The sequence below is a fragment of the Rissa tridactyla genome, chromosome 17 (assembly GCF_028500815.1).
Source record: "Rissa tridactyla isolate bRisTri1 chromosome 17, bRisTri1.patW.cur.20221130, whole genome shotgun sequence".
NCBI classification, from domain to species: domain Eukaryota; kingdom Metazoa; phylum Chordata; class Aves; order Charadriiformes; family Laridae; genus Rissa; species Rissa tridactyla.
Window position 1 is genome coordinate 8033155 of NC_071482.1, and position 22256 is coordinate 8055410.

The following is a 22256-nucleotide window of genomic DNA, read 5'->3' on the forward strand; positions in this document are numbered from 1 at the left end:
ATGTGAGCCCCGCTGGGGGCACCTTCCCCCCCCCCTCCTCCAGATGTGAGCCCCGCTGGGGGCACCTTCTCCCTCCCCCCAGGTGGGGGGGGCCCGTCTCACCATCCAGATGCGGGGGTCCCTTCTCCCGCTCACACCGCCCGTCCGCAGCCCAGGTGTGCGCCCAGGTGTCACCCCCCCCCCCGCCCCACCCCCGGTCCCCCCCCCCACCTCCCCTCCGACCCCTCAGGGGCTTCCCACACCCCCGACCCCCCCCCGTCATCACCCCCACCTTTGCCCTATTCCAGGGGTGTCATTAGCGCCACCGTAACGAACCCCCCCCCCCCCCAATGAGCCCCCCCTAACGAACCCCCCCCCCCAACAACCCCCCCCATAATGAACCCCCCCCCCAATAATGAGCCCCCCCCATAACGGGGGGCTGGCTGGAGGCGGCGCATTGCTTCACACCTCAGCCCCGGCGCATTAATTAAGCGGCTAATTGCTAATTATGAATTCAGGAGGCATCTTGCGACGCGGGGCAGACGTTCCCGTTTGTGTCCCCCCCCCCCCCCCCCCCCCCGCCGCCACCCCCCCCGCCAAGACCGAGGCCGCTGGGGGTCCCAGCCCCACCAGAAGTGGTGGCTCCCCCCCCCGCCCGCCAGCTCCCCCCGGGGTGTGAAGCTGCCCTTTGGGGTTCACTGGGGGGGGGGTGGGGGTGTCCCCCCGGGTGGGACTTTGGGTGACGGCAGCCTCTTCCTCCCCTTCCTCCTCCTCCTCCTCTTCTTTCAACCCGACACCCCCCCCGCCCCGCTTTTTTCTCCCCCCCTCCCATGGAGCCCCCTCTATATGGGAGCCCTCCCTCCTCCCCCCCCCCCCCACTCAAAGAGGACACCCCCATCTCCCACCCCCATCCCGCACCGCGCTGGCCGCGCCCCCCCGCGCCCCCCCCGCACCCGGGGGGCGGCGCCGCGGGCTGAGCCGAGCCGAGCCGGGCTGAGCTGTGCTGTACTGGGTTGTACTGGGCTGAGCTGGGCTGTACTGGGTTGTACTGGGCTGAGCCGTGCTGTACTGGGCTGAGCCGTGCTGTACTGGGCTGGGCTGGGTTGAGCCGAGCCGAGCCGGGCTGGGCTGTACTGGGTTGTACTGGGCTGTATTGGGCTGAGCCGAGCCGAGCCGGGCTGGGCTGTACTGGGTTGTACTGGGCTGTATTGGGCTGAGCCGAGTCGAGCCGGGCTGGGCTGTACTGGGTTGTACTGGGCTGTATTGGGCTGAGCCGAGCAGACCCAGGCTGGGCTGGGCTGCGTTGAGCTGTGCAGGGCTGAGCCGAGCCGTGCTGGGCTGGACTGGTCTGTGCTGGGCTGATCCGAGCCGGGCTGGGCTGTGCTGGGCTGGACTGGGCTGTGCTGGGCTGGACTGGGCTGTGCTGGGCTGATCCGAGCCGGGCTGGACTGGGCTGAGCTCGGCTAAGCGGAGCCGTGCTGGGCTGAGCCGAGCCGTGCTGTACTGGGCTGAGCTGGGCTGGACTGGGCTGAACCGCGCTGAACCGAGCCGAGCCGGGCTGGTCTCTACTGGGCTGGGCTGGACTGGACTGGGCTGAGCTCGGCTAAGCGGAGCCGTGCTGGGCTGAGCCGAGCCGTGCTGTACTGGGCTGGACTGGGCTGAGCCGAGCCGAGCCGGACTGGGCTGGACTGGGCTGAGTGGTGCCGAGTGGGACCGAGCCGAGCCGAGCCGAGCCGGTCCCGCCCGGGCCGCGATGCTGCGGTACCTGCTGAAGACGCTGCTGCAGATGAACCTCTTCGCCGACTCGCTGGGGGCCGAAGGCTCCAACTCTTCCCAGCTCCTGCTCGGCACCAACCGCACCGGCGCCGCGTTCCCCATCCCCGGCAACGGTACGTGGTCCCGGCTCCCGCTGTCCCCGTGTCCCGCTGTCCCCGTGTCCCGCTGTCCCCGTGTCCCGCTGTCCCCGGATCCCACCCTCCCGGAGTTCCCGGTCCTGGTCCAGCGGCGATGCGGGAAATAGCCCGCAGCCCCCACCCCCAGCCGGGACCCCACCGGCACCGACGCCGGGTCCCCAAAGCGGCTCCGTGTCCCCACACCGGGTCCTGTCCCCCAATCTGGGAGCGACTCGGTGTCCCCAAATCAGCCCCGTGTCCCCAAATCAGCCCCGTGTCCCCACTCCGGAACGGGCTCCGTTTTCCCAGACCGCCAACCAGGAGCGATGCTCCGTCCCCAGGTGGTCCCCCGGACTCCAAACCGGGACCAGTCCGGTGCCCCCAAATCGGGAGCGACCCTGTGTCCCCAAACCGGCCCCGTGCCCCCAAACCTCAGACCGGGAGTGACCCCCTGTTCCCAAACCGGCCCCGTGTCCCCACACCGACCCCCAGACCGTGAACTGGCACTGACCTGGTTGTGCCCAAATTGTTCCCGGACCAACCCCCAGACCCCAAAGCAGGAGCAATCCGGTGTCCCCAAACTATCCCTGTGTCCCTACGCTGGCCCCATGTCCCTGAACCGGGAGTGCCCCAGTGTCCCCAAACCATCCCCACGTCCCTAGACTCCGACCAATCCCCAGACTCGGAACCAGGACCAGCCCTGTGTCCCCAAACCATCCCCGTGTCCCCACACCGACCCCCTGACTCTGAGCTGGGAGACACCCCATGTCCCCAAACCAGCCCTGTGTCCCCAAGTCGATCTCTGAACCCCGAACCAGAACCAAAGCAGTGTCCCCAAAACACTCCCAGTGTCCCCAAAACACCTCCTGTGTCCTCAAACCATCCCTGTGTCCCCGAGACAGGAGGGATCCCTGTGTCCCCAAACTGTCCCCATGTCCCCAGAGCAGCCCTGTGTCCCTGAACCAGGAGGGAACCCTGTGTCCCCAAACTGTCCCCAAACCATCTCCATGTCCCCAAACCAGCATTGCGTCCCCAAACCAGCCCTGTGTTCCCAAGGCTGCCTTGTGTCCCCAAACTGTTCCCATGTCCCCAAACCATCTCTATGTCCCTAAATCAGCCCTGTGTTCCCAAATCAGCCCGGTGTCCCCGAGCCAGGAGGGATTCCAGTGTCCCCATGTCCCCAAACCAGACCCGTGTCCCCAAACCAACCCCGTGTCCCCAAACTCTCCATATGTCCCCAACCCATCTCCATGTCCCCAAATCAGCCCCGTGTCCCCAAACCATGTCTGTGTCCCCAAACTGTCCATATGTCCCCAAATCAGACCCGAGTCCCCGAGCGGGTACAGAGTGGGGGGCAGCCCAGGCGGGTGGTGGGTCCCGGGGGGTGTGTGTGTGTGTGTGTGAGGGGGTGTCACCAGAATTTCCAGCCCTTTTTGAGCAGCCCCGTGGCTGATCAGGAGGGGAGGGAGTCCGTGTCGTCCCCCCCCCCCCCCCCGCGGGACCCCCCCCTGCCCCGGCGCAGCCGGCCTGGCCCCCCGCGTGTCCCAATTAGTCACCGGGCCCAGCTGCGGCCCCCGCGGCCCCCGCTGCGCCCAGGGTGTACCCGGTACCCCTCAGCATCCCTGCCCGTCCCCATGGCAGCCGCATCCCGTCCCCATGGCAACGCCTTCTGCCCTCCCCAGGGCGCCCCAAATCACAGCATCCCCCCCCCCCCGCCGGGGTGCGTGTTTTCGAGGCGCTCGGGTGCGAGCGCGCGTGCGAACGCGTGTCTGCGCGTGCCTGCAGGCCCCTGCATGAGTGCCCGCGCAGCGCGCGCCCCCGCGCAACTGAACGCAGAGAGGGTTTGGGGACACAGGGCTGGTTTGGGGACATACGGAGAGCTTGGGGACATGGAGGTGGTTTGGGGACATGGAGGTGGTTTGGGGACACAAGGCTGGTTCAGGGACATGGAGATGGTTTGGGGACGCAGGTCTGGTCTGGGGACATGGGGACAGTGGAATCCCTCCTGTCTTGGGGACACAGGGCTGGTTCGGGGACATAGAGATGGTTTGGGGACATATGGAGAGTTTGGGGACATGGGAACAGTTTGGGGACAGAAGGCAGGTTTGGGGACATGGAGAGGGTTTGGGGACATGGAGAGGGTTTGGGGACACAAGGCAGGTTTGGGAACACAGAGATGGTTTGGGGACATGGAGATGGGTTGGGGACACAAGGCTGGTTTGGGGACATGGAGGTGGTTTGGGGACATGGGGACACTGGAATCCCTCCTGTCTTGGGGACACAGGGCTGGTTTGGGGACATAGAGATGGTTTGGGGACACAGGTCTGGTTTGGCGACATGGGAACAGTTTGGGGACACAGAGATGGTTTGGGGACATGGAGATGGTTTGGGGGCAGTTTGGGGACACAGGGATCCCCCCTGTCTCAGGGACACAGGGATGGTTTGAGGACATGGGAGGTGGTTTGGGGACACTGCTTTGGTTCCGGTTTGGGGTCCAGAGATCGACTTGGGGACACAGGTCTGGTTTGGGGACACGGAGGTGGTTTGGGGACACAGGGCTGGTTTGGGGACATGGAGAGCGTTTGGGGACACAGGTCTGGTTCGGGGACATGGAGATGGTTTGGGGACACGGGGCTGGTTTGGGGACATGGGGACACTGGAATCCCTCCTGTCTTGGGGACACTTGGGCTGGTTTGGAGACACAGGGCTGATTTGGGGACATAGAGATGGTTTGGGGACACGGGGCTGGTTTGGGGACACAAGGCTGGTTCGGGGACATGGAGAGGGTTTGGGGACACGGGTCTAGTTTGGGGACATGGGGACACTGGAATCCCTCCTATCTTGGGGACACAGGGCTGGTTTGGGGACACAGGGCTGATTTGGGGACATAGAGATGGTTTGGGGACACAGGTCTGGTTTGGGGACATGGGAACAGTTTGGGGACAGAAGGCAGGTTTGAGAACACAGAGATGGTTTGGGGACACGGGTCTGGTTTGGGGACATGGGGACACTGGAATCCCTCTTGTCTTGGGGACACTTGGGCTGGTTTGGGGACATAGAGATGGTTTGGGGACACAAGGCTGGTTTGGGGACATGGAGATAGTTTGGGGACACGGGTCTCATTTGGGGACATGGGGACATTGGAATCCCTCCTGTCTTTGGGATACAGGGCTGGTTTGGGGACATGGAGATAGTTTGGGGACATGGGTCTAGTTTGGGGACATGGGGACACTAGAATCCCTCCTATCTTGGGGACACAGGGCTGGTTTGGGGACACAGGGATGATTTGGGGACATAGAGATGGTTTGGGGACACAGGTCTGGTTTGGGGACATGAGAACAGTTTGGGGACAGAAGGCAGGTTTGAGAACACAGAGATGGTTTGGGGACACGGGTCTGGTTTGGGGACATGGGGACACTGGAATCCCTCCTGTCTTGGGGACACAGGGCTGGTTTGGGGACACAGGGCTGATTTGGGGACATGGAGATGGTTTGGGGACACGGGGCTGGTTTGGGGACACAAGGGTGGTTCGGGGACATGGAGAGGGTTTGGGGACATGGGTCTAGTTTGGGGACATGGGGACACTAGAATCCCTCCTATCTTGGGGACACAGGGCTGGTTTGGGGACACAGGGCTGATTTGGGGACATGGGAACAGTTTGGGGACAGAAGGCAGGTTTGGGGACACGGGGCTGGTTTGGGGACATGGAGAGGGTTTGGGGACACAAGGCAGGTTTGGCAACACAGAGATGGTTTGGGGACATGGAGATGGGTTGGGGACACAAGGCTGGTTTGGGGACATGGAGGTGGTTTGGGGACATGGGGACACTGGAATCCCTCCTGTCTTGGGGACACAGGGCTGGTTTGGGGACATAGAGCTCATTTGGGGACACAGGTCTGGTTTGGCGACATGGGAACAGTTTGGGGACACAGAGATGGTTTTGGGACATGGAGATGGTTTGGGGGCAGTTTGGGGACACAGGGATCCCACCTGTCTCAGGGACACAGGGATGGTTTGAGGACATGGGAGGTGGTTTGGGGACACTGCTTTGGTTCCGGTTTGGGGTCCAGAGATCGACTTGGGGACACAGGTCTGGTTCGGGGACATGGAGATGGTTTGGGGACACGGGGCTCGTTTGGGGACATGGGGACACTGGAATCCCTCCTGTCTTGGGGACACAGGGCTGGTTTGGAGACACAGGGCTGATTTGGGGACATAGAGATGGTTTGGGGACACGGGGCTGGTTTGGGGACACAAGGCTGGTTCGGGGACATGGAGAGGGTTTGGGGACATGGGGACACTGGAATCCCTCCTATCTTGGGGACACAGGGCTGGTTTGGGGACACAGGGCTGATTTGGGGACATAGAGATGGTTTGGGGACACAGGTCTGGTTTGGGGACATGGGAACAGTTTGGGGACAGAAGGCAGGTTTGAGAACACAGAGATGGTTTGGGGACACGGGTCTGGTTTGGGGACATGGGGACACTGGAATCCCTCTTGTCTTGGGGACACTTGGGCTGGTTTGGGGACATAGAGATGGTTTGGGGACATGGAGATAGTTTGGGGACACGGGTCTCATTTGGGGACATGGGGACACTGGAATCCCTCCTGTCTTGGGGACACAGGGCTGGTTTGGGGACACAGGGCTGATTTGGGGACATGGAGATGGTTTGGGGACACGGGGCTGGTTTGGGGACACAAGGCTGGTTTGGGGACATGGAGAGGGTTTGGGGACACGGGTCTAGTTTGGGGACATGGGGACACTGGAATCCCTCCTGTCTTGGGGATACAGGGCTGGTTCGGGGACATGGAGATAGTTTGGGGACATGGGTCTAGTTTGGGGACATGGGGACACTAGAATCCCTCCTATCTTGGGGACACAGGGCTGGTTTGGGGACACAGGGCTGATTTGGGGACATAGAGATGGTTTGGGGACACAGGGCTGATTTGGGGACATGGGAACAGTTTGGGGACAGAAGGCAGGTTTGGGGACACAGAGATGGTTTGGGGACACAAGGCAGGTTCGGGCACATGGAGGTGGTTTGGGGACATGGAGGTGGTTTGGGGACACAAGGCAGGCTCGGGGACACGGAGGTGGTTTGGGGACACACACGCGCACGTATGTGCCGGCACACGCGTGGCCGGGCGCGCAGTGGCGAGTGTCGCAGCCCGTCCCCGGGCCAGCAGTGACACTCAGTGACCAGCGCCCGAACTGCAGTGCCAGCCGCGGGTGGCGCCGGGGACACGGCTGAGGCCACGCCATCCCGTCCCGGCCGGTTACGCCCCGGCAGTAACCGAACGAACATTCCCTAATTCCCCTGCCCCGACGGCGGGGATTTTCCTGGACCCCGAGATGGGGGGATTGAAACTTCAAACGAAGGGTTTTCCCCCGCTGCAGAAAATCAGCACTTGCCACCGATGGGAAAAAACCCACCTTTTTGGGGGAATTTAGCCCCGGTCCCACTTAGCCCCGGTCCCACTTAGCCCCAGCCCCGTTTCCCCAGGGATACCCAGTTGGAAACTGGGTGGAAAAGGGGTATTACTGCTTTGTCCCCCTGTCCCCGCCCCTGCGGGTCCGAGGTCTGATGCCCTCCAGGTTCTACTCCCACCCCACCAGCACCCACCCAGCGTGTTGGGGGGGAACACCCTGGGCTGAGCCCTGGCCACACTTCATCTCACCTCCTGGTCAGCCCACGTCCTGGGTGGGGATATAATGGGCGGAGTCCCGGCCACACTTCATCTCACCCCCTGGTCATCTCACCTCTGGAGGGAGGGACGGGTGGCTGAGACCTGGCCATACTTCATGTCACCTCCGAGGTTAGGGGTGTGTGGGTTACACTGGGCTGAGACCTGGCCACACCTCATCTCACCTCCTGGTCATCTCATGTCCTCTGTGTGTGCATGGGGATAGACTGGGCTGAGCCCTGGCCACACTTCATCTCACCTCCTGCTCACCTCTGGGGTGGGGACATACTGGGCTGAGACCTGGCCACTCTTCATCTCACCTGCTGCTCACGTCACCTCCTGGGTGGGGACAGACTGGGCTGAGCCCTGGCCACACCTCATCTCACCTCCTGCTCACCTCACCTCCTGGGTGGGGATAGACTGGGCTGAGCCCTGGCCACACCTCATCTCACCTCCTGCTCACCTCATGTCCTCTGTGTGTGCATGGGGATAGACTGGGCTGAGACCTGGCCGCAATTCATCCCACCTCCTGGGTGGGGATATAGTGGGCTGAGCCCTGGCCACACCTCATCTCACCTCCTGGTCATCTCATGTCCTCTGTGTGTGCATGGGGATAGACTGGGCTGAGCCCTGGCCACACTTCATCTCACCTCCTGCTCACATCACCTCTGGGGTGGTGACGGACTGGGCTGAGACCTGGCCACACCTCATCTCACCTCCTGGTCATCTCATGTCCTCTGTGTGTCCATGGGGATACACTAGGCTGAGACCTGGCCGCACTCCATCTCACCTCACCTCCTGGGTGGTAATACACTGGGCTGAGACCTGGCTGCACTTCATCTCACCTCCTGCTCACCTCACCTCTGGGGTGGTGACATACTGGGCTGAGCCCTGGCTGCACCTCATCTCACCTCCTGGGTGGTGACGGACTGGGCTGAGCCCTGGCCGCACCTCATCTCACCTGCTGCCTCCCCCCCCCCCGCCATCTTTCCCGCAGGCTCCCACCCCCCCCTGGAGGACATGCCCCCCCGCATCGTGGAGCACCCCACGGACCTGCTGGTCTCCAGGGGGGAACCGGCCACCCTGAGCTGCAAGGCCGAGGGCCGCCCGCCGCCGGCGGTGGAGTGGTACAAGGACGGCGAACGGGTGGAGACGGACCGGGAAGACCCCCGCTCCCACCGCACCCTCCTCCCGGGGGGGGCCCTCTTCTTCCTCCGCATCCTCCACGGCCGGCGGGGCAAACCCGACGAGGGGGTCTACGTCTGCGTGGCCAGGAACTACCTGGGGGAGGCCACCAGCAGGAACGCCTCGCTGGAGGTGGCCGGTGAGTCCCCGGGGTGGGGGGGGGGGGGGGGGCCGAGGGGGGGCCGGCAGGTGGGTGTGAGGGGCTGGTGCTGCCGGGTGGAAAAGGGGTGAAAATGGCTGAAAAAAACCCGAAAAAACCCGAAAAAAAACCCCCCAAACCCCGAAAATCTCCCAAAAACCCCCAAAAAAATCCAACCCCCCCCCCAAAAAAAACCAAAAACCCACCCCGACGGTATGGGAAAAAAGCGAAAATAGGTGGAAATGAGTGAAAACAGGGGAAAAGAGGTGGAAATGGGTGAAAAGGAGGGAGAATAGATGAAAAAAACCCCGACAATACGGGAAAAGAAGGGGGGGGCGGGGGGGGGGGGAAGTGAAAGTAGGTGGAAATGAGTGAAAAGGGGTGTGAAAATAGACGGAAATCGGTGAAAATAAGCAAAAAAGAAGCGACGAGAGGTGAAAAGAAGTGAAAAAAGTGACAATAGGGGGAAGTGAGTGAAAACAGGCGAAAACAGGCGGAAAGAGGTGAAAAGGAGGGAAAACGGATAAAAAAACCCCCAACGATGTGGGAAAAGAAGGGGGGAAAAAGTGAAAATAGAGGGAAGTGAAGTGAAAAGAGGGGACAATCGAGGAAAAGAAGTGAAAATAGCCGGGAAGAAGCGAAAGAAATGAAACGAAGTGAAAAGAAGCGAGAAGGAAGGAGAAGAAATGAAAAGACGCGGAAAAAAGACGACGATCCGTGAGAAATAAGTTCACGGGGGAAGAAAGGAAAATAAGAAAAGCTGAAATAAAGTAAAACTAAGAAAAGTGAGTAAAACAGAGGGAAAAGAAATGAAAATAAGGGGAAATGGGTGAAAAGAAACACACAGAAAATAAATAAGAACGAGAAAGAATGAAAAAAAAGAATTAAGGAGAATTAAAAAAAAAAGAATAAAAAAGAATTAAGGAAAGAATAAAAAAGAATTAAGACAAGAACAAAAAAGAATAATTAAAAAAAGAATAAAAAAAAGGATGAAAAGAAATAAAAATGGACGAAAAGGGGAGAAAAGCCGCGGAAAGAAGTGAAAATAATGGCAAAAGAGTGAAAATAAAGGAAGTTAAAATAACGGAAAAGGAGAGAAAAGAAGGGGAAAGGAACCGGAAAAAAGTGACAACTGGGGGAAATAAGGGGCAACAAACGAAAACAAGCAAAAAGGAAAAAAAGAAACGAAATTTAAAACTACCTGAAAATCGACGGGGTGGAAAGAAACGCAAAGAAGCGAAAAGAAATGGAAGTATTTGAAACACACACACCCCCCCCCCCCCCCCCCCCGAAATTATCGGAAACAACCGAAAATCCTTGTGAACGTTTGAAAAGAAATTGAAATAGTCGCAAACAAACGACAGTAAAGCCGCCCCCAGCCTCCCCCCCCCCACCCCGCCACCCCCGGGCCGTCGGTGTCACCCACTGGGTCCCCTCAGGCGTTATTTTTTTTGGGGGGGGGAAGGAGTAGATGAAGGGGGGGGGTTTGTGGGGGGGCTGGACCCCGCAGCGCTGGGCTGGGACAACAGAGGGGTCGGGGACCCTGACACCGTGCGTGTCCCCCCCCGCCCTCTCCTTCCCCAGTGCTGCGGGACGATTTCCGCCAGCCCCCCGGGGACGTGGTGGTGGCGGCGGGTGACCCGGCCGTGCTGGAGTGCGTCCCCCCCCGCGGCCACCCCGAGCCCAGCGTCTCCTGGACGAAGGACGGCGCCCGCCTCAGCGACAAGGACGAGCGCCTGACGGTGAGGGACACCCCCCCCCCCTCCACTTCCCAAACCACCCCATAGTGGGAGGGGTGGGGGGTGGGGGGCCCAGACCCCCCATCGCCACCCAAGTTGACCTGGGCTCCCCCCAGATGCGCGGTGGCAAGCTGATGGTGGCCAGCGCGCGCAAGAGCGACGCCGGCGTCTACGTCTGCGTGGCCACCAACGTGGTGGGGGAGAGGGCCAGCGAGCCGGCGGAGCTGGTGGTCTTCGGTGCGTGGGGGGGGGTCGTTTTTGGGGTGCCGGAGTGGAGTGGGGTGGGGTGGGTGCCCCCCGCCCCCGGCGGGACTGATGGGCACCCACCCCGCAGAACGCCCGGCCTTCGGCAAGAGGCCGCGCAACCAGGCGGTGCTGGTGGAGGGGACGGTGGAGTTCCCCTGCCAGGCGGTGGGGGACCCCCGGCCCGCGGCGCGGTGGCGCAAGGAGGAGGGCGAGATGCCGGCGGGAAGGTAAAGGGGGGGGACGAAGGGCGGCGGGGGACGTGGCGGGGCGGCGGGGCCGGGGGGGGCAGTGCCGCGGGACGGCGGGGTGCGCGGAGCGGCTCGCGCGTCCGTCGCATCCCCCGCATCCCCGTGGCATGGAGGATCTCCAGTGCATCCCGCATGCCCATCGCATCCCGCATCCCACATCCCCATCACATCCCGCATCCCCATCACATCCCACATCCCCGTCGCATCCCGCATCCCCATCACATCCCGCACCCTCATTGCATCCCGCATCCCACATCCCCAGCACACCCCACATCCCCAGTACATCCTGCATTCCTAGCATATCCTGCATCCCTCTCATATCCCACATCCCCATTGTATCCTGCACCCTCATCGTATCCAGCGTCCTTATTGCATCCCGCTTCCCTACCACATCCCACGTCTCCATGGCATCCTGCATCCCCATCACACCCCGTATCCCATCACATCCCATATCCCATCACATCCCACATCCCATCACACCCCGTATCCCATCACATCCCACATCCCCATCACATCCCATATCCCAATCACATGCCGTACCCCATCACACGCCGTATCCCCATCACACCCCGTACCCCATCACACGCCGTATCCCCATCACATCCCGTATCCCATCACATCCTGCATCCCATCACATCCTGCATCCCATCACATGCCATATCCCATCACACCCTGTATCCCATCACATCCTGCATCCTCACTGCACCCCCATCACCCCCCATATCCCATCACATCCCACATCCCCTTCACATTCCACACCCCCATCACACCCCGTATCCCATCACACCTCATATCCCATCACATCCCACATCCCCATCACATCTCGTATCCCATCACACCCCGTATCCCCATCATATCCTGTATCCCATCACACCCCGTATCCCATCACCCCTCATATCCCATCACATCCCACTTCCCCATCACATCCCACATCCCCATAACATCCCACATCCGCATCACATCCCATATCCCAATCACACGCCGTATCCCATCACACGCCGTATCCCATCACACGCCGTATCCCCATCACATCCCGTATCCCATCACATCCCACATCCCATCACATCCTGCATCCCATCACATGCCGTATCCCATCACACCCTGTATCCCATCACATCCTGCATCCTCACTGCACCCTCATCACCCCCCATATCCCATCACATCCCACATCCCCATCACATTCCACACCCCCATCACACCCCGTATCCCATCACATCCCACATCCCATCACATCCCACACCCCCATCACATCCCGTATCCCCATCACATCCCACATCCCCATAACATCCCACATCCGCATCACATCCCATATCCCGTCGCATCCCATATCCCAATCACATGCCGTATCCCATCACACGCCGTATCCCCATCACATCCCGTGTCCCATCACATCCTGCATCCTCACTGCACCCTCATCACCCCCCATATCCCATCACATCCCACATCCCCATCACATCCCACACCCCCATCACACCACGTATCCCATCACACCCTGTATCCCATCACATCCTGCATCCTCACTGCATCCCCATCACCCCCCATATCCCATCACACCCCATATCCCATCACATCCCACATCCCCATCACGCCCTGTATCCCATCACACCCCGTATCCCATCACATCCTGCATCCCATCACATGCCGTATCCCATCACATCCTGCATCCTCACTGCATCCCCATCACACCCCATATCCCATCACACCCTGTATCCCATCACATCCTGCATCCCATCACATGCCGTATCCCATCACATCCTGCATCCCATCATATACCACATCCCCATCACACCCCGTATCCCATCACACCCCGTATCCCATCACATCCTGCATCCCATCACATGCCGTATCCCATCACACCCCGTATCCCATCATATACCACATCCCCATCACATCCCACATCCCATCACACCCCGTATCCCATCACATCCTGCATCCCATCACATGCCGTATCCCATCACATCCTGCATCCTCACTGCATCCCCATCACCCCCCATATCCCATCACCCCCCGTATCCCGTCACCCCCCGTATCCCGTCACATCCCGCATCCTCACCGCATCCCGCATCCCGGCCGTGCCCCGCGGTTCCCCCCCCCCCAGGTGGGAGGTGCTCCCCGACAACACGCTGCGGATCCGCCGGCTGCGGGTGGAGGACGAGGGCACCTACACCTGCGTGGCCGACAACAGCGTGGGCCGCTCGGAGGCGTCGGGCACCCTCACGGTGCACGGTAAGGGGGGAGGGGGGGGGGTGTCCCCGCGGGAGCACCCGTGGGTGCTGGCGAAGCGGCCGGGCGAGCCCCTTTCTCTCCCCGCGCTGCGGCAGTGCCCCCCCAGCTCGTCACCGGACCCCGCGACCAGACTGTCACCCCCGGCCAGAGCGTGACCTTCCAGTGCCAGAGCAAGGGCAACCCGCCGCCCGCCGTCTTTTGGCAGAAGGAGGGCAGCCAGGTCCGTCCCTGTCCCCATCCCTGTCCCTGTCCCTGCCTCCATCCCCATCCCTGTCTCCATCCCCGTCCCATCCCCATTCCCATCACTGCCCCCGCCCCCGTCCCCACCCCTGTCCCCATCCCTGTCTCCATCCACACCCACGTTCCCATCACCATCCCCAGGCCCGTCTCCATCCTCATTCCCATCCCCATCCCTGTCTCCATCCACATCCCCATCCCTATCCCTGTCCCCGTCTCCATCCCCACCCCTGTTCCCGTCCCCATCCCTGTCCCTGTCCCAATCTCATCCCCATCCTCACCCCCATCCCTGTCCCCATCCTTGTCTCCATCCCCATCCTTGTCTCCATCCCCATCCCATCCCCATCCCCGTCCCTGTCCCTGTCTCCATCCCCATCCTTGTTCCTGTCCCTGTCCCAATCTCATCCCTATCCCAACCCCATCCCCATCCTTCTCCCCATCCCTGTCTCCATCCCCATGCCCATCCCCATCCTTGTCCCCATCCCTGTCTCCATCCCCATGCCCATCCCTGTCCTTGGCCCCATCTCCATCCCTGTCCCTGTCCCCGTCCCCATCCCCATCCCCTTTCCATCCCATCCCAACCCATCCCCATCCCTGTCTCTGTCCCCATTCCCGTCCCTGTTCCCATCCCTATTCCTGTCCCCATCCCATCAAATCCCCATCCCTATCCCAGCCCCCATCCCATCAAATCCCCATCCCTGTCTCCATCCCCATCCCCATGCCCATCCCTCTCCTTGGCCCCATCTCCATTCCTTTTCCCATCCCCGTCCCCTTCCCATCCCATCCCATCCCCACCCATCCCCATCCCTGTCCCCATCCCTATCCCTGTCCCCATCCCATCCCATTAAATCCCCATCCCCATCCCTATCCCCATCCCCATCCCTATCCCTGTCCCCATTCCTATCCCTGTCCCCATCCCATCAAATCCCCATCCCTATCCTGGTCCCCATCCCATCAAATCCCCATCCCTGTCTCCATCCCCATCCCCATGCCCATCCCTCTCCTTGGCCTCATCTCCATCCCCATCAAATCCCCGTCCCCGTCCCCTTTCCTTCCCATCCCATCCCATCCCATCCCAACCCATCCTCATCCCTGTCCCCATCCCTATCCCTGTCCCCATCCCATCAAATCCCCACCCCTGTCCCCATCCCCATCCCTGTCCCTGTCCCCATCCCCTCATCCCCTCAAATCCCCATCCCTGTCCCCATCCCCATCCCCGTCCCCGTCCCCGTCCCCATCCCTATCCCTGTCCCCATCCCATCAAATCCCCATCCCCGTCCCCACCCTTGCTCCCATTCCCATCCCATCCCACCTCGGACCCTCCGCCGGCCTCCCCGCCTCAGCCCCCTCCGCACCCGGCTCCCGCAGACGCTGCTGTTCCCGGGCCAGCCCCCGCACCCCGCCTCCCGCTTTGCCGTCAGCCCCGCCGGCGCCATCACCATCGCCGACGTGCGACCTGCCGACGCCGGCTACTACCTGTGCCAGGCCATCAGCGTGGCCGGCAGCGTCCTGGCCAAGGCGCGGCTGGAGGTGGAAGGGGGTAAGTCCGGAGCAGGAGCCGGCCCAGGTTGCCCAGAGAAGGGGTGGAGGCCCCATCCCTGGAGACATCACAGACCAGGCTTGATGAGGATCTGAGCAATCTCGTCTAATTAACGATGTCCCTGCTCGCCGCGGTGGGGAGCGGGGTTGGACCAGGTGACCTTTAGAGGTCCCTTCCAACCCAACTCATTCTATGATTCTATGAAGTCCCGGGCCGGCAGAGAACGGGCGCATTCAGTGCACGAGTGACACCCATCCCAACACCCAGCAATTCCTGGTTTCCCCCCCCACCCCCCACCCCGTTTTCCACCGTAGCGACGGCCGAGCACCCACCGCCGGTGACAGGCCGGGGTCCCGCCAACCAGACGGTGCTGCCGGTGGGGGCCACAGCGTGGCTGCCGTGCTGGGTGGGGGGCGGTGACCCCTCGGCCAACGTGGGGTGGCTGAAGGACGGGAGTGCCCTGGTGGGTGCCCAGCCCCGTGTCAGCCTGCTGGAGAACGGCACCCTGAAGATCACCAGCCTCCGGGTGAGCCGGCCCGGAGCGGGGGCTCAGGGCACCCACCACCCCCAGGGGCATCCAAGGGTGGTGGGTGTGATGGGTGGTGGGTGCGATGGGTGGTGGGTGCGATGGGTGGCGGGTGCCAAGGGTGGTGGGTGCGATGGGTGGTGGGTGTGATGGGTGGTGGGTGCGATGGATGGTGGGTGCCAAGGGTGGTGGGTGTGATGGGTGGTGGGTGCGATGGGTGGTGGGTGCGATGGGTGGCGGGTGCCAAGGGTGGTGGGTGGGATGGGTGGTGGGTGCGATGGGTGGCGGGTGCCAAGGGTGGTGGGTGCGATGGATGGTGTGTGCGATGGATGGTGGGTGCGATGGGTGGTGGGTGCGATGGGTGGTGTTTGCAAAGGGTGGTGAGTACTTGGGGTGGTGGGTTCTCAGGGTGGTGGGTTCTCAGGGTGCTGGGCGTGATGGGTGTTTGCAAAGGGTGGTGGGTGCTCAGGGTGGTGGGTTCTCAGGGTGGTGGACTTGATGGGTGTTTGCAAAGGGTGGTGAGTACTTGGGGTGCTGGGTTCTCAGGGTGGTGGGTGCTCAGGTCGTGGGTGCTCAGGCTGGTGGGTGTGATGGTGTTTGCAAAGGGTGGTGAGTACTTGGGGTGGTGGGTGCTCAGGATGGTGGGTGCAATGGGTGTTTGCAAAGGGTGGTGAGTACTTGGGGTGGTGGGAGCTCAGGGTGCTGGGTTCTCAGGGTGGTGGGTGCTCAGGTCGTGGGTGCTCAGGCTGGTGGGTGTGATGGTGTTTGCAAAGGGTGGTGAGTACTTGGGGTGGTGGGTGCTCAGGGTGGTGGGTGCCAAGGGTCTGGATGCAATGGGCGGTGGGTGCAAAGGGCGGTGGGTGCTCAAGATGGTGGGAGCTCAGGGTTACGGGGGCAAAGCGTGGTGGGTGCTCAGGGTGGTGGCTGCAGGTGGTGGCGAGTGCTCAGGTTGGTGGGTGCTCGCAGTGGTGGGTGCAAAGGGCAACGGGTGCCCAGGGTGGTGGGTGCCGAGGTGACGGGTGCTCAGGGTGATGGGGCAGGAGCTCTTGCCCTCGCAGGTGATGGACTCCGGGTACTACGAGTGTGTGGCCACCAGCTCGGCAGGCGAGACACGCTGGGGCAGCTCCCTGGAGGTGCAAGGTGGGTCACAGGGACGTCACCGCACCAGGGACACCATGGCACCGGGGCTGAAGCCACCCCAGATCTCCATACATCTCTCCACAGATGAAGGATCCAGCCTCTCCCCGCCATCCCCTGAGCCTGGCCTCCTCCCCAGGCCACCCTCCACCCCTGTGGTCACCAACATCACCAAAAGCAGCGTCACCCTGAGCTGGAAAGGGAACGAGGACAGCGGTGCCACCGGTGTCACCTCCTACATTGTGGAGGCTTTCAGGTATCACACAAGCACCCTCTCTGTCTCCAGGGGTGACGTGGTGGCCCGCTGCCACCCCACCATCGTGTCATTCCTGTCCCCCGGCAGCCAGGCAGTGGGTGGCCCGTGGCAGACGGTGGCAGCCGACGTGGAGAGTGAGACGTACACGGTGAGCGGCCTCGTCCCCGACACCATCTACCTTTTCGTGGTGCGGGCGGTCAACGCCTACGGGCTCAGCGACCCCAGCGGCATCTCGGAGCCTGTGCGCACCCAAGGTAAGATCTGGCGGTGATGGTGGCCGCCTTGGGTGCATCTCCTCTTGGTGACACCAATGGAGGTGCCCATGCACCCACCACCCTTGGGTGCATCTCCTCTTGACACCAATGGAGATGCCCATGCACCCACCACCCTTGGGTGCATCTCCTCTTGGTAACACCAATGGAGGTGCCCATGCACCCACCACCCTTGGGTGCATCTCCTCTTGGTGACACCAATGGAGATGCCCATGCACCCACCACCCTTGGGTGCATCTCCTCTTGGTGACGTCAATGGAGATGCCTGTGCACCCACCACCCTTGGGTGCATCTCCTCTTAGTGACACCCGTGGAGGTACCCATGTACCCCCCACCCTTGGGTGCACCCCACTTGGCGATGCTGATGGAGGTGCCCATGTACCCAAAACCTTTGAGTGCACCCCACTTGGTGACACCAGTGGAGTTGCCCAAGGACTAACCACCCTTGGCTGCATCCCCACCCAATGATGCCGCTGGAGGTGCCCGTGGAACCCACCCCCCGCTCCTGTTTTCCGCAGATGCCAGCCCCACGCAGCAAGGGCTGGACCCCGAGCAGGTGCAGCGGGAGCTGGCGCAAGTGGCCGTGCACCTCCAGGAGCCCGTGGTCCTGCCGCTGGGCGCCGTCCGCCTCTCCTGGACCGTGAGTGCCGCTCCGCGTGGCCGGTACCGGGCTCCCAGCGCCGAGCGTCACCCCCCACCATCCCCCCCTCCCCTTGGGTCCCCAGGTGGAGCGCCAGGCACCCTTCCTTCAGGGATACCGGGTGCTGCTGCGGCCGCCCGGCGGGCGCTGGGAGGAGGCGCGGGCGGTGCAGGCGCCGGGGGAGCGGGGGGCCCTGCTCACCGACCTGCGCCGCGGCCAGGACTACGAGGTCAAGGTCCGACCCTACTTCCATCGCCTCCACGGCCCCGACAGCGCCGTGCGAGCCCTGCGCACCCCCGAGGCGGGTGAGCGCGGGGAGGGAGGGGATGGCCGGGGTCCCCCGGGGACTCCCTGGGAGGTGACACCCTACTTGCGTGTCCCCCCCCAACCCCCGGCAGCCCCCAGCGCCCCGCCGCGAGCTGTCAGCGTGGCCGGTAACGGCACCAGCGTCCGCATCTCGTGGCAGCCGCCGCCGCCAGCCGAGCAGAACGGCGTCATCCGCGATTACCGGGTGAGGGCGGGCGGCGACGGGGATGTGGCAGACCCCTCTCCGTCCCCCCCGTGACACCGTGTCACGGTGTCCCCATGGGCGTCCCCGTCTTCTTCCACCCCCCCTCAGATCTGGTGCTTGGGCAACGAGAGCCGCTTCCACATCAACCAGAGCGTGGAGGGGACGGTGCTGGCGACGGTGCTGCGGGGACTGGTCCCCGGTGTCCCTTACCACGCTGAGGTCGCTGCCGCCACCGGCGCTGGCGTGGGCGCCCGCAGCGCCCCTGTCCCCATCCGCATCGGTGAGTCCCTCCTTGCCACTGCACCCGCCGGTGCGGGGGTGGCAGGGCTCCCCCCGGTGCTGGGGACGCCTCCTCGGCACCCCTGCCGGTGTGTCCCCTTCTCCATGTCCCTTGCAGCCCCCCCGGCGGAGCGGGACGCGGGGCCGGCGGGTGGGAGCAGCGTGGCCGAGCATTTGGCCGAGGTGGCCAGGCGGCCGGCCTTCATCGCCGGCGTCGGCGGCGCTTGCTGGGTCATCCTCGCCGCCTTCGCCGCTTGGCTCTACGGCCGCCGCCGCAGGAAGAAGGAGCTGAGCCACTTCACCGGTATGGAGCGGGGGGCGCGCTACACCTGGGACCCCCCCCCCTCACCCCGGCACCCATCACCCCACCCGCCGCCCCTCTCTTTGCAGCATCCTTCGCCTACGCGCCCGCCGGTAAGCCCCTAGGTGCCGCGGCGACCCGGCGCGGCCCCTCGCCACCCTCACCCCCACCTCTTTCCGCGGTCGCCTTCCCGGCTTTGGCGCGCGGCAGCCCCAGGTAACCCCCCTCGATGTCCCCCCCGCCATCTCCCCGGGACCCCCAGCACCGCCCGCCGGCATCCCCTCACCCCGTCTCCTTGCAGGGCAGCCGCCGGTGGTGGTTACCCATGGCTGGCAGACGCGTGGCGCGGCGGCGGCGGCGGTGGCGTGGCCGGCGCCGCCGGCTGCTTGGGGACCACCGAGAGATACTACAACGGTGAGGGGTCGTCGGGAGGATGGTTGGCTTGGATTGGGGTGGGGGGGGGGATCGTGGTCAATGCTGACGGTGCTGGTCGGCTTCCGCAGAGGCCGGCATCAGCCGGTACATCGCCCAGACGGAGCAGTTTGGGGCGGGGGCCGGCGAGGGGCCGGTTTACAGCACCATCGAGGCGGGCGGCGAGGAGCTGCGCACCTTCCCCCGGCCCTTCTCGCAGCACGGGACCCCTTACCCCGGGGGGGTCGCCCAGCTGATGGATGCCCCCGCTCCCCCGGCATCCCGTGGCCGGGCCGAGCACGGTAGGGCGGTGGGATGGGTGGGGGGGACGCAAGGGTCCCCTCCCCGCAGCCCCACGCTGGCATCCTTCCTCGCCGCAGGGGCCAAGAGGAAGAAGCTGGGGCAAGCGGTGAAGGCGCCGGCGGTGAGCTGGACGGAGCTGCTGCCCCCGCCGCCCTCGGCCAGCGAGCTCAGCCAGTGCGCCCAGGAGGAGGAGGAGGAGGAGGAGGAGGAGGATGAAGAGGAAGAGGCAGCTGGAGGGTGAGTGTGGGAGTCCGGGGGGGCTGGGCCACGCTGGCCCCAGCGCCGACCCTGTGGCCCCCACCCTGCAGGCCGGGGGCGGAGGAGTGGTACCCCGGTGAGCACGTCCCCTGTGCCACCGTGCCGTCCTCACCCGTCGCCTCCTCCGGCTGCCGGTCCACCGCCACGCTGACGCCGTCACCCCGCGCCGCCGAGGACATCCCTCGCCTCCGTGACTTCGATAGCCCCGGCCTGCTCCGGTAGGAAATAGGTGTCACTTGGTCCAGCTGCGCCATCGGGGTCTTGATGTCCCCATCAGGGTCCGGATGTCCATTGGGGTCTGGATGGCCCACCATGATGTGTCCCGTCGTGATCCAGCCATGTTGTCATGCCCTGACCTTGCCGTGCCATCACGGTCTTGCCGTGTCATTGGGGTCTAGATGCCTCATAGGGGTCTGGGTGTCCCATGGTGGTCCAGATGTCCCACCGTGGTCCAGATGTCACATCGCGGTCCAGACACGTTGTCACCATCCAGCCCTGCCATGCTATCGTGGTCCAGCCGTGCCATTGGAGTTTGGATGTCCCATCGGGTTCCAGATGTCCCATCGGGGTCCGGATGTCCCATCACAATCCAGTCATGTTGTCATGATCCGGCGCTGCTGTGCCATCGTGGTGCAGCCGTGCCATCGGGGTCCAAATGTCCCGCTGGGGTCTGGAAGTCCCACCACGGTCCAAATGTCCCTTTGCGATCCATCCGTGTTGTCACCATCCGTCCCTGCTGTCGGGTCATGCTCTGGCCCTGCTGTTGTGACCCGTTGGTGACACTGTGGGCTGGCCGTGGCGTGACGTTCCGTCTGCGTTGCCGTGATGTGGCTGCGCTGTCACCAGCTGGCTGGGACGTTGCCATCCAGCTGTGCTGTTGCGGCCCAGCTCTGGATGATCCAGTGGTGCCACCGCCATCCAGCCGTGCCATCGCCATTCTGGACATGCCAATACGACGCAGCGGTGGCATCGGGGGCTAGCTGTAGCGCTGCAATCCAGCTGTGCGACGGCAGCCCAGCTGTGCTGCGATCCAGCTGTGCCACCACAGCCCAGCCGTGCGGCTGCAATCCAGCCGTGCTGTCATCCAGATGTGCAGGCGCAGTCTGGCTGTGCTTGCGACCCAGCTGTGGGGTTGCGACCCAGCCGTGCAGCTGCGATCCGGCCGTGCTGTCATCCAGATGTGCGGCCGCAATCCAGCTGTGGCCCTGCCACCCGGCTGCCGTGCTTTAACCCCCCCCCCCCCCCCCCCCCCGTTGCCCATCCAGCTGTGCCACCGCGACGCAGTGTCCTCCCGCTCCGGCACAGCTGGTGTCCCGCCAGCGCCACGGCTGCCGCCAAGCACCCCCCTCCCCTCCCGCCCTCCCCCCACAGCTTCACACCCCACCCACCCCCCCCCCCCAATCTTTGCCAGGAGACCCCCCCATGGCACCGGCACCCCCCCGCGGGCACCCAGCCCCCTGCCGAGTCCGGATGCTGACGAGGGCCACCCACCCCGAGCCCGCTGCCTTCCCAGCACAGGTGAGCCTTGGGGGGCCATTTGGGGGCGGGGGGGGGCGCTCACGGGCTGGGGGGGGGACTGATGCCGCCATCGCCCCCAGGGAAAACCCGCGGGGAGACCCCAAAAAGCCGCCTGAAGCCCAAATGCAGCCGCTACCACCGGGAAAAGCAGCCGGGAGGTGAGTTGGGGCGGGGGGGTGGGTGGGAAGGGAAATGTGGGGGGCTCGGGGGGGGGGGGGGGGGGTCATGGGGGGCTAAACCCTCTCCCTCCGCTCTCCGCCACAGACCTGCCACCGCCGCCGCTGCCGCCGCCGGGCGAGACCCCCGGCCCCTTGCCAGAGCGGGAGGCGAGCGGGGCCGAGCGCAAGGTCACCCATCGCCCGCCCCGCGGCGGTAAGCCCCGGCCACCCGCCCTGCGCCAAAGGGGTGCGTGTGTGTGGGGGGGTGTCACCGCCGAGCCCCAACCTTGTCCCCTCCCTTGCAGACGAGGTCGTCCCCTACGGCAAACCCTCCGGCCTGCCCCGGGGTCAAGCGTCCGGCAGCTGCTCCACGACGGGCAGCGTCTCGTCCCGTGGCTCCACCAGCTCCCGCGGCCACGGCTCGGGGCGCAGCCGGACGCCGGGGGACCGCGGTGAAGGCACCGGCCACCGCCGCCGCCCGGGTCCCCCATTTCCCTGCCCGTCGCAGGAGAAGCGATGAAGAAGAGGGCAAGGTGGCAGGGCTGGGGACACGGGGCTGGGGAACGTGG

The 22256-nt window shown here is 63.7% G+C and overlaps 1 protein-coding gene across 1 annotated transcript; it reads left to right on the plus strand.

Annotated features, from left to right (window-relative positions):
• Positions 1-1732: 1732 nt before the first annotated feature.
• On the plus strand, positions 1733-22212 carry ROBO3 (roundabout guidance receptor 3). The gene is made up of 23 exons (XM_054223279.1): positions 1733-1868; positions 8555-8881; positions 10466-10623; positions 10737-10857; positions 10955-11093; positions 13213-13340; positions 13436-13560; positions 14946-15117; positions 15432-15643; positions 16702-17036; positions 17124-17290; positions 17827-17948; positions 18034-18253; positions 18347-18459; positions 18568-19042; positions 19129-19255; positions 19341-19453; positions 19543-19990; positions 20062-20229; positions 21423-21529; positions 21610-21687; positions 21794-21901; positions 21993-22212. Exons 1-23 carry the CDS (start codon positions 1733-1735, stop codon positions 22205-22207), a joined length of 4314 nt encoding a protein of 1437 aa, XP_054079254.1. The 3' UTR covers positions 22208-22212.
• The last annotated feature ends 44 nt before the right edge of the window (positions 22213-22256 follow it).